The sequence below is a fragment of the Peromyscus leucopus genome, chromosome 23 (genome assembly GCF_004664715.2).
Source record: "Peromyscus leucopus breed LL Stock chromosome 23, UCI_PerLeu_2.1, whole genome shotgun sequence".
Lineage (NCBI taxonomy): Eukaryota > Metazoa > Chordata > Mammalia > Rodentia > Cricetidae > Peromyscus > Peromyscus leucopus.
Genome location: NC_051082.1, coordinates 12,080,909 through 12,097,774, shown reverse-complemented (window position 1 = coordinate 12,097,774; position 16,866 = coordinate 12,080,909). Strand labels below are relative to the sequence as shown.

At 48.0% G+C, this 16,866-nt stretch overlaps 1 protein-coding gene across 1 annotated transcript; it reads left to right on the top strand.

Annotated features, from left to right (window-relative positions):
- Positions 1-2,393: 2,393 nt before the first annotated feature.
- On the top strand, positions 2,394-12,345 carry LOC114681897 (2'-5'-oligoadenylate synthase 1A-like). The gene is made up of 6 exons (XM_028855662.2): positions 2,394-2,667; positions 4,382-4,670; positions 7,162-7,346; positions 10,120-10,352; positions 11,036-11,189; positions 11,758-12,345. The coding sequence occupies exons 1-6, from the start codon at positions 2,485-2,487 to the stop codon at positions 11,869-11,871; spliced, it is 1,158 nt and encodes a 385-aa protein (XP_028711495.1). The 5' UTR covers positions 2,394-2,484; the 3' UTR covers positions 11,872-12,345.
- Positions 12,346-16,866: the final 4,521 nt, after the last annotated feature.

Genomic DNA, 16,866 nt, shown 5'->3' with positions numbered 1-16,866 from the left:
TTTTGCTGAGGGCTAACCTCTGACCTGGAGTAACACAGCCACCATTAACATAGTTTTCTGCTCCCGTGTCTTTAAGGGGAAGGTAATTTTACCACCCAGAAAAGCGTGCTCTCGGCCATAGCCTCGGGCAGGATCATTTTTCCCATTCATTTCCTCAATCTATTGCAGCTTTCTTTTCTCACTCTCTGTAGTGAAGCCAGTTGTGGTCTAGCCCAGGCCAGCCCAGCCTCCAGTTATCCATCCTCCTGCATCAGCGTTTAGGTGCTGGACTCCCGGGACCATGGGCAAGGCTGATTTTCTTTCTTGGTTGTCTGTTTGTTTATTTAGGGGTATGTGAAGGATTAATAACCTAGAAGCCTCTGGCAGTCTGAGAGATTCCCCGAAGGAAGAGATATAGCGCTGATCTCAGAGGGCGGTTAGAACAGGGACGCCAATGTGGTAAGGACTCCACCAAACTTCGACAGCTTGGGAAAGCAGAAAATAGGTCTGCAGATGAAATCTGTCACCCAAAGGTCCCGCTTCTACCCTACGAAACCGGAGGCCCCTTATGCCCCAGGACATAGACTCCACTAGAGACATTTCCTTCGGTATTCCGATTAAAGGGCAATTCTGCTCCTGCAAGAGGCCAGTCATCACTACATCACCTCTGTTGATCCTGACTAATGGTGTGTGTGTGTGTGTGTGTGTGTGTGTGTGTGTGTGTGTCTGTGTGTCTGTGTGTGTGTATGTATGTGTGTGTGTATGTGTCTTGTGTGTGTGTGTCTGTGTGTCTCTATGTGTGTGTCTCTGTGTGTGTGTCTGTATGTGTCTGTGTGTGTGTCTCTGTGTGTGTGTCTGTATGTGTCTGTGTGTGTCTCTGTGTGTGTGTGTATGTATGTGTATGTATGTGTCTGTGTGTGTGTCTGTATGTGTGTCTCTGTGTGTGTATGTGTGACTGTGTGTCTCTCTGTGTGTGTGTCTCTGCAGGTGTGTCTGTGGCTATGAGCTGCCGCTGGGGTTCTGAGAATGGACCCAGAGCAGTCAGAGCTCTTCCCTCCTAGAGCTGGGTCTCACTCTGCAGTCCTGGCTGCCCTAAAATGTACTGTGTAGACCAGGCTGGCCTCCAAATCCACCAGCTTCACCTCTTGAGTGCTGAGATTAAAATTGTGCACCAGCAAACCCAGAGTCGTTTTTTATTTTTATTTGTATGTGTGTGTGTGTGTGTGTGCACTCTCTGTACAATACCCACAATGCCTTAGCACTGATCCCCCTCTCCAGCCCACAGGGTTGATTTTCTACACTTTCTTCACCCTCTCATGGGTCCGTGTCTGTATACTGACAGAAACATACACACGATAAGCTTAGAGTCCTACTGAATAACGAGACTTTAGGGCGACAACAGGCTCAGCTCCTGTGGAGACACTTTCGCCTTAGGCGTGAGTCAATGCATAATGCAGAGGACACGGATGAGCCAGTTAGGAGAAGTGTGGGTACAGCCAGGCCCCATGGCCCAGCCCTGTAACACCAGCACTGAGGAGGCCAATGTGGGGGAACCACCAGTTCAAGTCCAGCCTTGGACTCAAAGTAAGACCGCAGCAAAGTGAAAAGTCTAAACAAGAGATGAAGAGGTGGAGGCAGGGGGTTGCAGGACACCTACATTGCTTTGAATGGCGCTTTAGATGGTGGCTACGTGAGTGTGCATCTGGGACCCGTGCCACCCAAAGGCTGAACGAACTTCAACCTCGCCATGCCTTGGCAGATAGCTCACTGTATTATTCCAGTGCTGACCTGTCCCGTCCCCCCTCCCATCCCGTGAGTCGTGCCTCATCCCCTGCCTTAAAACTGTGGGAGCTCAGTGGTACAGCCTGTGCTTTACCCTTGGGTTGCCATGGGTTACCTCTCCAGGGCCACAGAGGAAGGAGAAGGGGATATGAGTAGGAGAGAGGCCTTCTGGGAACTCTGGGCTTTCTGAAAGAATTTTCTTGCATTCCTAGAACTGCGGGTCTAGAGTTAAAGGAAGATCAGAGCTCAAAGTTACAGCGTGGTTTTTTTTTTTTTTTTTCTTTTTTTTAAGAAAAGAACACAGAGTTCTTCCAAAACATTCAAAACATTTGCAGGAGCTAGAAGCCAGGCTCAGGACCCAATCGATGCCTTCTGCAGTTTCCTGACTTGGTTTCCCTTTTTTTTCAACACGTACAGATTGCTCTTAAAACCTGCTGGTTTTCGACAAGAAGAAACTGAAAAAACCCTGGGGAAAAAAAATAGCTGTTTCATGATGAATTCTTCTCTGGATAGGATTCTAAGGAAACCTAGGCTTGGGGGTGGGGGGGTGAGGGGGTGGACCTTGTGAGAAGCCCCCGAAACCATTGGCTGCCCGGGTCTGGGTGATTTGCATAGCCCCGCCCTCCCCGGGAAATCGAAAGTGAACAGCAGCTGCATCCAGCTCAGCCCTGGGAAAGGGGGAGACGCGGGATCTTGGGCTGCAGAGAGAAAGCTTCAGGGAGGATGGGACAGGGACTCAGCAGCATCCCGGCCTGGGAGCTGGACAAGTTCATAGAGGACCACCTCCTTCCCGACTCCTGCTTCCGTCGTGATGTCAAAGCCATCATCAATATCATGTGTGATTTCCTGAAGGAGAGTTGCTTCCAAGACGCCGCCCACCCTGTGAGGGTCTCCAAGGTGGTGAAGGTGAGCCTCCCCCCCCCCCAGCCCCAGCTCACCCGGGTAGGGTGGGAGAGGGCCCTCAGGAGCCAGGCTGCAGCCCTGATCCCGTCTCCTCACCTCTGATCACAGCTGTGTGGTGTGGTGTGGTGGGTTCTGCCCCCAGGTCCCTCATCTGTGTTAGAAAAAGAGCCTCCCCTACAGTTTATGTTCCACCCGCCCAGGCCACATCCATTTCAGAGTCAGGGAGACTGAGGCCAAGCTCGGGGAAGCAGTTTTCTGGAGAGTGGTGGATGGGGGGCTCAACCTTTGCAACTGCTGTGTGACCTTGGGTGAGTGAATTACCATCTCTGTGCCCAGGGTTCTCTGCACACCTCCTCATCCTGGCATAGGACATGAAGACTAGGTGTGACACAGAGGACAGAACAGCACCCCATATGCTGGTGACTGGATTGATGGATGATCACTGGGCTCAGTTCAGGGTCTTGGACTTCATCAGTACCTAATTTACTGGGAAAGCTGCAGAAATAAAGTTGTTTTCTTTTCCTTTCTTTTAAAGTTGATTTTATTTATTTATTTTTTAAATTTTATGGATGGGGGTTGTGCATGTGTTAATGCAGGCGCCCTCAGAGTTGGAGGGTGGGTGTCACATCCCTTTTAGCTGGAGTTACCTAGGTGGCTGTGAGCTGGCTGGCCCGCATGGGGACTAGGCACTAAACTCAGGACATCTGTAACAGTGGCAGGGTCTTTTAACGACTGAGCCACCTCTCCATTCCCAGACAGGACATTTGGTAATGACCACTCAACCGTGGCTGGGGCTCATGTGAGGGATTATTCTCAGCATGAGTGCTTCTTCTTAAAATATTTTCTTTTCCAGCCGGGCGGTGGTGGCACACGCCTTTAATCCCAGCACTTGGGAGGCAGAGCCAGGCGGATCTCTGTGAGTTCGAGGCCAGCCTGCGCTACCAAGTGAGCTCCAGGAAAGGCGCAAAGCTACACAGAGAAACCCTGTCTCGAAAAAAAAATGTATTTTCTTTTCCAGATGTGAATCTCTTTTTACTAATTTTTTTCCGTTGCTCGCTGATTTTTGTTATTAAATATTACGTAAGGCCGTTTTCTTACAAGTATGTGATGTCATGTGAGCACAGTCTACCAACTAACAATGTCAACAATGGGGATCGTGACAACGGTTTCATAAGTCCGTGTTAATTTACTCACAGTCTCCTCCCAGCCACTACCATCCCGTCCTTTGCCCCCCCACACTGCCGTCCCCTGGAGAGTCCCTCTCTGATTGCATGTCACCTGTGTGCAGTGAGATCTAGAATCCACATGAGAGAAAATGTGCTATTTTGTCTTCCCTCATGACCCACTCTTTAGACGCCTCCCCTACTTTTCCCACATAGCCCCCCTTGTATCACACACACACACACACACACACACACACACACACACTCATTCTCATAGACATATTTAATTCTAGACCCCACAGATAAACGCTGATGTTCATCATTCTGAGTCTGGCTTATCTCTTGAACCATGAGGAGATCCAGAACCATCTATTTTCCTACACTGATCCTGATTTCACTTTTCAGGGCTGACTACTATTCCACGGCATATGTGCTGGCTTTCTCTTTTCTCTATCCGTCTGTGACCCTGGGTGGTAGCCCCCTCGGCTGCTGAGGGTCTGGACTGTTGGGCAAGGCTCTGCCTGTCACTTTTCATTCTCATCATTGTCTTTCAGGGCGGCTCCTCGGGCAAAGGAACTGCTCTCAAGGGCAAGTCGGACGCCGACCTGGTGGTGTTCCTTACCAATCTCACCAGCTTTGAGGATCAGTTAAACCAACGGGGAAAGTGCATCCAGGAAATTAAGAAACAGCTGTACAAGTTTCAGAGAGAGAGACATATTTGGGTGAAGTTTGAGGTCCAGAGTTCATGGTGGCCCAACCCCCGGGTACTCAGCTTCAAACTGAGCTCCCCCCAGCTCCAGCAGGAGGTGGAGTTTGATGTGCTGCCAGCCTATGATGTCCTGGGTAAGCCAGTCAGAGCCTCAGCCGGCCCTTCCGTGTGCCTTCTTCCTCTCTTCTATTTCTGTGTGTGTATGTGTGTGTGATCATGAACCATGACTGACACACCTCAGAGGCCATCCATCTTTTTTGAGATCTGTTCTCACCCCAGCCTGGAATTCCTCAATTAATCTTGGCTGACCGGGCAGAGCCCCGGAACCCTCTAGTCTCCCCTCCCCAGTGCTGGGATTACAATCCTAAGTCACCACTCCCAGCTTCTCCCTGAGTCCTGGACTTCCAACATGGGTCCTCATGCTTCTGTGACAGCACGTTACTCACTGACCATCTCCTCAGCCCACACCTTCTATTCCTGAACTGAAAACCCTTATCAACTGAGAAACTCTCCCAAACAGAGCATCTCTTTAAAGCTGAGCTGGGGAGGAGGGACTTTGGAATTTTAGGAGCTGGAGTGAGAATCCATCAGAGAAGGACATTAAGTAGCAAGCTGGCTCAGTGAGAAATGAAGTCTTCTTAGATGTCCCCTCGGCTGACCAGCGATATTCGAGGCTGGGTGTGGATTTTCTCTTTCTAAATATGAGACAGCAGAGAACTCAAAGAATATTAACAACTGATGCATTTTCTCCCAAAGAATGGGAAACCTCAGACCTGGGCAGAAGCCTGGGTGCCTGTGGGAGGGTTTGTGCAGGATGCAGAATTTTCCTGAAGCTGTCTGCCTCAGGAAAACAGGAAACAGAGCCACACCACACCCTACCCACCTGCACACCTATTAAATCATTAATCATTAAATGAAACTCTATGTAAAGATCTCACACCAGGTTTGACACACAGTGTGTCTCCAAAATTACAAATTGCCCAACTCTACCCAAAGACACTCATGAATATCCCCTGGAAGCACAGTGGGGGGCACAGCACCGCCTGCTGGCCACTGTGAGAACTGCTGCTATTAACTTAGAGACAAGGCCACTGCCCTTGACTTAGGAGAGCCATGGACACAGTGCAGAGTCTCAGGCAGCAGGGAATGAGAGGCCAGCCTGGGAGCAGGAGCAGGGCAGCATGCTGTGGGGAGCTGCAGGGGCTTAGAACCCTGCTGAGTGGAGGGGCCAAAGGGGGTGACCCAGAAATGAGCTGGGAGGGCGGCCTCATGGGAAGTCATGGACTTCCCCGGCCTCAGCACCTCTACAGTGGGGAAGCAGTGTCATCTCAGAAGGACGGCCTGAGAAATGATAGTGTGAGTGACTGCCCAAGAGAGGACCCCCACCACAACCCTACCTAAGATGATTTTGTCGATGAGGCCTACTTTAGTGCCCTAGGCCCAGAATTGAAAATAAACACATGCATGAGAGACCTTCCTGGGTCACTCCATGACTTGGCGTGTCCCCAACTCCATCAGTAGGTGATTTTGCCTTGTGCCAGCACCAAAGCCTATGGTATGGCCTGCTGCAACCATGGCTGTGCACATGTGTATACCTAAGGCACAGCCTGCTGCCTGTCTACTCTACTCAAATGTACACATGCACCCAAACACAAACACACCCCCCACATGTATTCTTTAGCCGGCTGCCCGTCCCCTCTACAAGTTCAGGACGTACACACCACCACCACCACCACCACCACCACCACATCTTGTTGCTCTCAGAACCTGGTCAATCAAAACCACATGATATTAAGTTAGACACTATGGAAAACCATGCACTGGAAACACACAGTGGCTGGGGAGGCAGCTCAGCGGATAAAGACAATTGCTGCACAAGTGTGAGGACCTGAGTTCAAATCCCCAACACCCACTTAACTTAGAATGTGCCACACATGGATCTGTAACCCCAGAACTATGGGGACAGAGACAGGAGAATCTCTGTGACCTGCTGGATGCCAGCCAAGCTCCATGTTCACAGAGAGACCCTGCCTTTACTAAGGGAGAAGGTGAAAAAGTATAAAGGAAGACACCAGTGTCCTCTCTTGTCTGAAAACATACGTGTATAACTTTTCATGAACACAAACAATACAAACACAAAATAGGGCAGAGACTCTATAAGCAGGAGATACATGATAACAAATGCAGCAGACTGCTCCATGGTAAACTCTGACACAAGCAGGAGTGTACACACACACACACACACACACACACACACACACACACACACACACACGACAAGGCCCATGCAGAAGACACTGGACACCAGAGCATGGGTGGCCATAATTAGATGACCCTGCAGCTCTCTCGTGTGTGACAATAAAATGCTGCTTCCTCCCACCGCTGTCTCCAGGCCTGTGAGGAAAGGACCACACTAGGACCAGTTGGGGGCAGGACTTTCCAGAGCTACATGCTGTTTGTAGTCCTGAGGGGTGATGGGCACATGGCTGTATGGGGAGTGAGGCTTGCTGTGGTAAAACTCTGCCCTGTTCCCTGAACCCCACAGGCTGTGAGCTTGTCACCCAGATAGACCAAAGACCCTCAGAGAAGGGCTGGAGTGTTAACGAAGTTAAGTCTCCCTTACAGGTCATGTTGGCATCTACGGCAAACCTGACCCTGAAATCTACAAAAAGCTCATCAGGAAGTGCACCTCCCTGAGGAAGGAGGGCGAGTTCTCCACCTGCTTCACAGAGCTCCAGAGAAACTTCCTGAAGCAGCGTCCAACCAAGCTGAAGAGTCTCATCCGCCTGGTCAAACACTGGTACCAGCTGGTATGGCATCTGGCCCATCTGCTATGAGCTCTGTCTATACAGGGGGTGGATACAGCCAGAGAAAAGAAGGGGTATTCTAGTTTGCTTTCTATTGACATGGTATCTTTATCACATGACCAATGGTCTCTTGGGAAGGAAAGGTCTTATTAGGTCACACATCCCAGTCACACAGTCCATCACTAAAGGAAGAAAGGTCAGTCACTGAAGCAGAGACCATGGAGGAATTCTGCTCACTGCTTTCTCTCCATGGTTCACTCAGTTTGCTTTCATGTACAATCCAGGGTCATCTTCCCAGATGTGGAATCAACCAGAGTTGCCTGATCCCACCCACATCAATCATTAATTAGTAACATGCCCCCGACAAACTACCCTAAGCCAGTTGATGGAGGCATTTTCTTGATTAAGGGTCCCTTCTACCAGATGTCTGGTGGACCAAAACTAACCAGCACAATTGACTGCTTTTCAAGTTGATGCACAAACAGACCACTATTAAACCATAACCTTTCCTTTCTTGCTTATCCCTAAGATCTCATGTCTATATCACATTATAAAATACAATATAGCCTTAAAAGCCCCAAAGTTTAAAAAAAAACAAAAACTCAAACACATATAAAAATTAGTCTCTCAACTGTGAGCTCCTATAAAATTAAGAACACAAGTTAAATACTCTTATCCTAGAGCAAAGAACCAGGGCACAGTCACAATTAGATCAAACAAAACCAATGTCCAACAGTGCAAAAGCTCAGTGTCTGGTGTCCGGGATTCACCATTTTCTGAGCTCCAAAGGGCCTGGCCTTTGTTCTTCTCGTCTCTGCCATCCACAGCATACAGCTGGTCTCACAGGCTCAGGCCAGCTCTCTTCACATGTTCTGGTCTCCTTGGCAATGGTCTCATGCTCAGGGGACCTTCAGTGTTGGAGGGGGTTCTCCACTACAGTTGAGGCTGCACTTTCTCCAGTGGCCTTTCCTGGCCTCTCTCAGTGCCAGGCCTCAGCTGCTCTCCATGACCCCTTCAATCCTGCAGCCTTAGAGGGACTAAAATAGAACCATCTGGGAGACCTCTCCACATTACCAGGTCTGGCTGTCACCCTGAGAGGCAGTCTTGGGCCCCTGGACCACAGCTTCTGTGTGTGACCATGAGGAAACTCTTTCCAGAAGACTTGGCCTCCATGGTGCAGGTCTCTTTTTACTCAGAGCTGATTTTCAGTCCCAGCTGGTGAGAAACTAAGATCCTTAATTCAAGATCTCACACAAACAGCCAGATAGAGTCTTTGCTTCCCTCTGAAGCCTCACACACCAGCCTCTGTCATCTGCCTGTCTGTCAACATTCATATCTTCCAAGTTTCCACAAACAGCCCATTAGGCTCTAAGCACTCAATGGCTTTTCCAACCCAAAGTTCCAAAATCCTTCCACTATCCTGCCAAAGATCAACATGGCAGGTGTGTCCCAGCAGTAGTCTACTCTCTAGGACCAGGAAGTTGAGGCAGGGATTTAAGCTTGATGCCCCTTTACTGCTCAGACTGCTTTTTAAAAGCAACTCAGAACCACCTTCCCAGGGGTGGCTCTGCCCACAATGGGCTGGGCCCTCCCACACCAATCACTCACTGATCAAGAAAATAACTTACAGCCTTGCCCACAGCCTGTCTGATGGAGGCATTTTCTCATTTGTGGGTCCATCTTCTCCAGATGACTTGACTTGTGTCAGGTTGACAAAAAGGAAAAAAAAATTGGCACAAGTGGTGAGGAAAAAAAAAATTGAAAGGGAAAAAGGCGGTGGAAAGGAGGGAGGGGGCAGGGGATGAAAGAGAATCAAGGTGTAAGTGGGGGTGATGAGGTAGGGTGATGCTGAGGGAGGGGACCGGAGAGGAAGGAGGACTTTCTATGTTTGTTCTAATTGATTTTTTTTTCTAGTCCACTTTCCAGTCAGCTAACTCTCTCTTCAGCCGTGTCTAATTCACTGTTCTTTGGCTGCTGCTTCATTTGTGTCTTTGAGTTTTTTTCTCCCATGGCAAATCTTTCATGTTCCTTTCTATCACGTTGATTTTCCCGACTCTTCATGCAATTATCTCTTTAAACGTTTTATTTCTTGTTATAGTCTGGGATTTTTAATCTGTGTGTGTTTATACCTGTTCACGGGAGCATACATGCATGTGTTTATATGTGTGTGCAAAAGCATGTGCAGGCCAGAGAACAATGCCAGGTCCTCAGTCACTTTCCACCTTGTATATCCAGGCAGGGTCTGATGCTCGAAACCACAGCATGCTGAGTCATCAGGTCTGAATCCTCATGTAGTCCTGGGGACCCCCATCTTCACCTCCTGAAGCTGGGATTATGAGTCAGCTTCCTCACCAGACATTGGGGTGCATGTTGGGGATCTAAACTTCTTAGATTGCCTGGGGGACACTTTATCCACGGAGCAGTCTCCCTGGCCCCTCCCCCAGTTATTTCAGAGCCTGTAATAAAACCTTCAAGAGTGAGCATCATTACTATCCCGCCCCCACCCTCATTCCCTGGCTGTCCCTCAAAGTGTCATGATTCCTCCTGTGCCTACTGATAAATGTGCAGTCATTGTGGACCACACAGTCTCCATCTCAACTGCTCAACCATTGGCTGTAGCACAGGAGGGTTCGTAGACTGAATCTAAAGGACTAGGTATAGCTGTGTGCCCATAAACCTGTGATGACATCATCAGGTGGCAGTTGAATTGACCCCGTGAGAAGTGGTCCCCACAGCAGCTGCCAGCCTGTTTTTCTCATTGTCTTTCTCTTCTCAGTGTAAGGAGAAGCTGGGGAAGCCGCTGCCCCCCCAGTATGCCCTGGAGCTGCTCACAGTCTATGCCTGGGAATGTGGGAGTAAAGCTCCTTATTTCAACACAGCCCAGGGCTTCCGGACAGTCTTGGAACTGGTCACCAAGTACAGGCAGCTTCGAATCTACTGGACAGAGTATTATGACTTTCAAGACCAGGACATTTCCGACTACCTGCACAGACAGCTCAGAAGAGCCAGGTAGCTTGTCCCCACATGGCTCAGCTCCCCACAGGGAGGACCAGGCTGTAGCAGTGTGGAAATGGGGAGGTGGAATTCTATGTCAGTGAAGCATCTCCTGTCCTGTCACTGTGCTGGGCCCTGTCCTGCTGGCCCCTGATTGACATGAGGACCACCAGCCCTGGGCTCTCCTGTCTGTAGATAAGACCAAGGTTCTGACCTTGTCCAAACTCAAACAGTAGAAAAAGGGGAGTACATGGAGCGGGAACCAAGACATTCCAGCAGTAACAAAAGTCATAAAGGGCTGTTAGGTACTGAAGACCAACTCGGGGACCAATGAACTATAAACAATACAGTAGACTTGTTGCCCAAGGTAGGGACCTTTTGTGATCCAATGTTGTGTTCAGCCCTCACATCTCATCTCATCCTTTGAGACTGACTGGTTGAACTTTTCCTCATCTCACAGATCAGAGAGGCTGAGGGACCTGCCCCAGGAAACACAGCTACTAAAGGGTAGAGGATTGGAACTCAGGCCTTCCAGGTCATGGGCAAGTGGTCCTCCAGGCTCACTCTATGCTGTGGGGCAGGGACTCAGGACAAACTTTGGTTAGGGGTGATCTGCTGGGCTCCTCCACTGCCCCTGGGCAGTGGCACCTGGGACCCCGGACAGCTGGTCAATTCCCTCTCTGAATGTTGCTCTGCAGGCCTGTGATCCTGGACCCTGCTGACCCAACAGGGAACGTGGCGGGTTCAAACTCAGATGGTTGGAGGCGACTGTCGGAAGAGGCTAAGGCCTGGTTTCGGTACCCATGCTTTAAGAACAAGGATGGTTCCCCAGTGCGCTCCTGGGATGTTCAGGTAAGACCCCGTCATCACCCTGTCTCCTTGCACACAGCTTAGGTCACTCCATCTGTTTGGTGAATACTCTCACCAAGATGTGATCTTTAGCTACAGGACTCCACACTCCTAGGAAAGTCAGCTGCTTCCCTGTTTCTCAGCCATTTTAGCAGCATTCAGAGATGTCACAGCCTGGCAAGATGGCCCAGTGGGTAAAGCATGTGCTGCCAACACCGGTGACCTGGGCTTGATCCCTAGAACCCTATGGTAGAAGAAGAGACCAACTCCTCCAAGTTTTCTCTGAGCTTCACCTCTGTGCTGTTATACAAGTGGACATGGACACACACACACATAAACACATTCACACAAACTCACACTCAAACTCACACACATATACCCACCTTCATTTCCAAACTCTCACACACACTCACTCACTCACACTCACAGACACAGGTGCGCCCGCACACTGACATGTGAAGATCAGTCCACGTGAGTCTATTTAATGGGTAATAGGACCACTATACTCATTTATACCCCCTTCCCAATAAGAATGCGGGCTCCTGACATGATTGTGTGTTTTCTATTGCAGACGGAGGTTGGTATACCACACCAGGAGAAACAGGAGACTCATTTTTTTCGTAATGTCTGTTTATTTTTGTTGTTTTTATTTGTTTTATTTATTTCAAGGGCTGCTTCTGCATAGCACAGGCTAGCCTGGAGCTCACCATCCTCCCGCCTTAGTGCTGGGATGACTACAGTGTAGACCTGATGTGCCCTGCCTTCCCTCCATCCTCAGGTGGATGAGAATGGAGCATGCCTCCTCCTGTGAGCTCAGTAGCACCCTTCCCAGAAGGCTCCCAGAGTCAGGGGGATGTGCTCCTCTGCTGCAGGCCTTGACCAGAGAGGTCAGGATGCAGCCAAGGCCCCAGAGAGGGAGTGTCCAACCTGGAGTCAGACTCCAGGCTTCTGACCCTGGCCCACCTACCCTTCCACCCTGTCCCATCACAGACAGCCTTCCTCGCAGCCTGCTTCATCAGCTGTATCCTCTGACAGTGTTGCCTGGGGGACAAGAGATGCAGAAGGGGAGGGAAGAATTCCAGCTTGACCTCTGTCTGGGTGTCTGTTGGGAGGTTCTGTCCAATGTCTGATGAACAATAAACCACAGCCGATGCCATGAGGGTGTGTGAGAAGAGTCATAGATGTATAGGCGTGTGTGTGTGTGTGTGTGTGTGTTTGTGTGTGTGTGTATGGACACTTGTGGTTCAACTAGATGCATTTATTGAGCACTTGTTACATGCTCCCCATGAGTCCAGGCACTGAGCACTCAGCAGTGGACAGAGCAGAACATTACATTACACACTTCTTATTCCAAATCATTACAGCTTTTTATTGCGGGTGGCTTGGGGATCCCTCCAGGTCACTTGTACATAAACCAGAGACAGGAATCCTTGGTTCCTTCAGTCTATGTCGCAAGACAAGACTCTAGACCTGCCCCATGTGACTCAGAAGCTGTTCTGCAGCTGCACATGGCCAAGGGGATCTGGGAATGTGAGCATTGCATGTGACGATGCACCATGGCTGCAACATGCAGGCTGGGGTTCGAGGATGTGCATGGCAAATAAGAAGTGCATGGAATTTGTGACTCTGGTGACTTTGAAGTGAAACGTGGTTTGTCTGTAGTGATTATGAACTTCTGGTGCACTAAGTAAATCACAAGGAGTGTCAGCTCTCTCTCTCTCTCTCTCTCTCTCTCTCTCTCTCTCTCTGTGTGTGTGTGTGTGTATGTCTCCCTCTCTTTTTCTTTCTGAGAGAGGGTCTCATTATATGTCCCAGGCTGTAGCATGAATCTTAAAATTTCTTATTAATAAAATCAAACCTGAGGCCAGTTATTGGGGTGAACACTGGAAGATCAGAGAGCCAGAACAAGCCACAACTACCTCACCTCGCTGGATCCTCAGCTGGTCTTGCTTCCTCAGACTGGAGGCCTCTGAGTCCTCATCCAAAATGGGTCTCAGCTGAACTGTGCTGCTCAAAAGCCTGAAAGCTTAACCAGGCCAAAAAACTTCTAGTTTCTGGTCCTCACGCCTTATATACCTTTCTGCTTTCTACCATCACTCCCTGGGATTAAAGACTCACTCCCTGGGATTAAAGGCGTGTGCTACTACTGCCTATCCTGTGTTTAATATTGTGGCTGTTCTGTCTCTGACCCCAAATAAGTTTATTAGAGTGCACAATATTTTGGGGAACACAATACCACCATATTTCCCCCCCTTTTTTTGTCTAAAATTTCAAAAAAGCTTATAACTAATACAAGAAAACCTATCCAATAAGTATATCCAATATATAAAGTCAAGAATTACATTAATGATGTCTAGTCCAATAACATTTGACAGATTCAGATAAAAACTCCATTATATACAACAATGCCCAGTCCAGTAACATTTGATAAACTCAGACAAAAAATTTTCATTACTTATCTTATTTAAAACAAGTAATTCCTTTTTAAAAGTATTTTTCTTTTCATAATAGATTCAGTAATCTACCTTTTGTCATTTTTATATCTTCCCCTTTTTCTTTTCAGTGTAGATTCAGTGATCTACCTATTTATCCTATTATTTCTTTATCTTTTTTCTCAAGTAGATTTGATGATCTATCTCATATCTATTTTCTCTTTTTCTTTTTGCTTTCTGGGGGTGAAGATATCTTTGGGGAATCTTGAAAAGAAAAATTTTGGGTTAATTGTCAAGTCCTGTATCATTTGTCCAGTCTCTGCATAAAAGGAAAGTTCAGGGCTTGTCATAAGTCCTTGCTCGTAGTCTGTCAGGCTGGATCATCTCAGCTAGTCATCTCAAAATTATCCTGACCAGTTTGTAGTCCAAAGTCGATCTTTTGGTGATGTTAATCAGCTTAATGGCTTTATTATAGTCCATGTGGAATCATCATTGTGGGATCCTGTCACCTTTTTGAAGATTTCAAAGTCACTGTTAGGCGTGGTCATGGTTCTCTGCAGACTTTTTTTTTTTTTTTGCCTCCTCTGTGGTTTGGAGCAATCACAGTCTGATAAATGTCTGTCTCTCGGAACCATGAACATTCTTCCCTAGAAGAGAAAATCTTCACAGCAATTTCTCCCCACCATTTGTCTTGCCAAACTTTTCCAAACTTGCCTTTGCCAATGCTTTCTGGTAACACGATGGTCCAGGCAATTCTTCTCTGAACCAGCAGCAGTAAACCCTTCGTCCCAGGTAGCAGCATCACCGCAGTCACCAACACGATTAGAAGGAGCTGGCAACGTGGAGCAGTAGCCACTGCCTCCATGGTCCCACTGCTGTTTGTGGCTCGGCCCCGGCCGAAGTTTCTCCTAGGTTGGCTTCAAACTCAGGATCCTCCTGCCCCAGGCTGCCTGGAACTCACTGCAATCCTTCTGCCCCAGTCTCCCCAGCTCTGGAATTATATACACATGCACACACACTACTAACCTCCACACAAAGACCTTGTCCAGCTCCGAGGCCGGGGTGTTGCTGAGTCCCTGCTCCATTCTCAGACCCTGAAGCTTTCCCTCGGCAGCCTGAGGCTCCTATGTCTCCCAGGTGAGCTTTTCAGTTTCGATTTCTAGGAAAGGGTATAGCTGCCAATGCTTCTAAGTCTGGGATTCCTTTAGGATCCTGTGGGCACACGGTCAAAAGAATAAGTCATGATGAACTTTGCCTTGGGGGAACTGAGAGAGAGGCTCCAGGAAAAAAGGCAGAGGGCCTTTTTCTTGGGTGCTTTTTTTTCCCCTGGAGTGTTCTTGGACATGATTTTGAGCCTCCTGGGAGAAACATTTACATTCAATTTATGAGACATGTTTATTCTTGTTGGATGCCAGAACACAGGGATAGAACCCAGTCTGACCCTGAATCTGCATATGGCCTCTGCCTTACCTTTCTGCCTTCCCAGATAGAGTCCATAGTACATGCCAGGCAATTGTGTTTAAATCAGTTTGTCCTGAGAAAGTTCTGGGAAAGGGCTGCTCTGTTAATATTTAGTATGTGCATACTAGTGTTTATTTTATTTTATTTATTTATTTTGGTTTTTCAAGGCAGCGTTTCTCTGTGTAGTTTTTGCACCTTTCCTGGATCTCGCTCTGTAGACCAGGCTGGCCTCGAACTCACAGAGACCCGCCAGTCTCTGCCTCCCAAGTGCTGGGATTAAAGGCGTGCGCCACCACCGCTCAGCTCTACCAGTGTTTATTTACATGTCTTTTTTTTTTTTATCATGTTTTTCTGAACTCAAACAACCTTCCATGGATCATTGCTTTCTTTGTTACATTTGTGTCTATAAAAGTCCACTGAAACGGACATATGACCATCTGCAGCATTACACTGTAGTCCGGCCCATTCCTTCAGGTTCTCGGATCCCAGGTCACATAGACAAGATCCACACAGGTCAACAAGAGTTGACAAGCGGCACCTGAACCAGGGGCCTGACTGAAAAGTTGCAAGAGGACCAGGGGAACCCCAGCAGAAGGAGGTAAGCCGGGATTAATCTGGGGGCAAAAGGCCGGAAACCTGGCACCATAGCTGGAGTTGATACACCATTTATGTAAAGAGAGTGTGGCTACAATGTCTGAAGCCCCTGCTGCAGGAAGGCTGGGATTTAAAAACGAACTGTAACCCTTGGTTTCCTGAAAAGGGCACCTTAGATCCCAGCATGTGAGGTCAAGTTAAAGAAAAAACTAGAGAAAGCCCATAGACAAGCAGAAAGAATTCTGATACAATTCTGGGTTAACTTGGACATTGGTCCATATTGTGATACAAACAATAAATGGAAACAAGTCGAAGGATTTAGAAAAGACTCTGACAGATTCTTTGTATGAGTATGAGCTAAATAATGAAACATACACAAAAAGAATTTACAAGCTAAAATGGTTTTTTTTTTTTTTTCCAGTGCAAGGTTGGAAGGGACCCAATGGAAGAAATTGGAAAGTAAAAATGTGGGCTCTGTTCTGGGATGAAGGCCCCTGGCCGTCCACTCCCCTGCCTGAACCAACACAGCATCCTCTACCTGAGGACTAAGATGATTGGAATGAATGGGGGAAGGGAAGATGATGTACCAGGGTTCCCCAGAGGAGCGCCTTTCTTTTCTGGGAGTGAGGATGCAGGGCATAAGTTACCAGACTCTGGAAAAAAGGGCAGGAACTTTCTAATATTAGACAATTGAGTCCCATTAAGATTTTATTTCTTGTCTTCTACAGGTGGTCAGTTGTCTTACAGTTGACGGAGAGGCAGAAATACTATTGTTAAGCAATTGGCATGTGAGAATAGTTAATGGAGACTATGGGGATCCAGCCCCTCAAAAGTCCTCTCCCAGGGTCCTTGGAAGAATTTACAACCTGCTGATAATTTAACCTTTGATGAAAAGAGATGAATCTATGTACACAAAACTTAGTCCATTCACTTTATACTTCTGAGTCAGTTCTCTCTCTACACAGCTTCAGTTCTGCTCTCATGCCTAGCTCCTGTCTTGCCTGATTTCTCTCTACATTTATCTGCTGTCCCCTCTAAGTTCTATCTTAAGTCTCTCATGTTAGTTCCGCCCCATCTAGGTTCTCATCCATCTAGTTCTTTCCCATCTTAGCTCCTTTCCCACCTCCTTCTCTCTCATCTTGTTCTTCCCCATCTGGTTCTTCCTCATCTTCCATCTTGTTCCTCTAATACTG

Excerpts from the sequence above, each read along its gene's own strand:
- LOC114681897 (XM_028855662.2), top strand. The coding sequence starts at position 2,485 with ATGGGACAGGGACTCAGCAGCATCCCGGCCTGGGAGCTGGACAAGTTC. Across the intron at positions 4,671-7,161 it reads GCCAGCCTATGATGTCCTGG|GTCATGTTGGCATCTACGGC; the intron begins GTAAGCCAGTCA and ends TCTCCCTTACAG. Across the intron at positions 7,347-10,119 it reads TCAAACACTGGTACCAGCTG|TGTAAGGAGAAGCTGGGGAA; the intron begins GTATGGCATCTG and ends TTCTCTTCTCAG.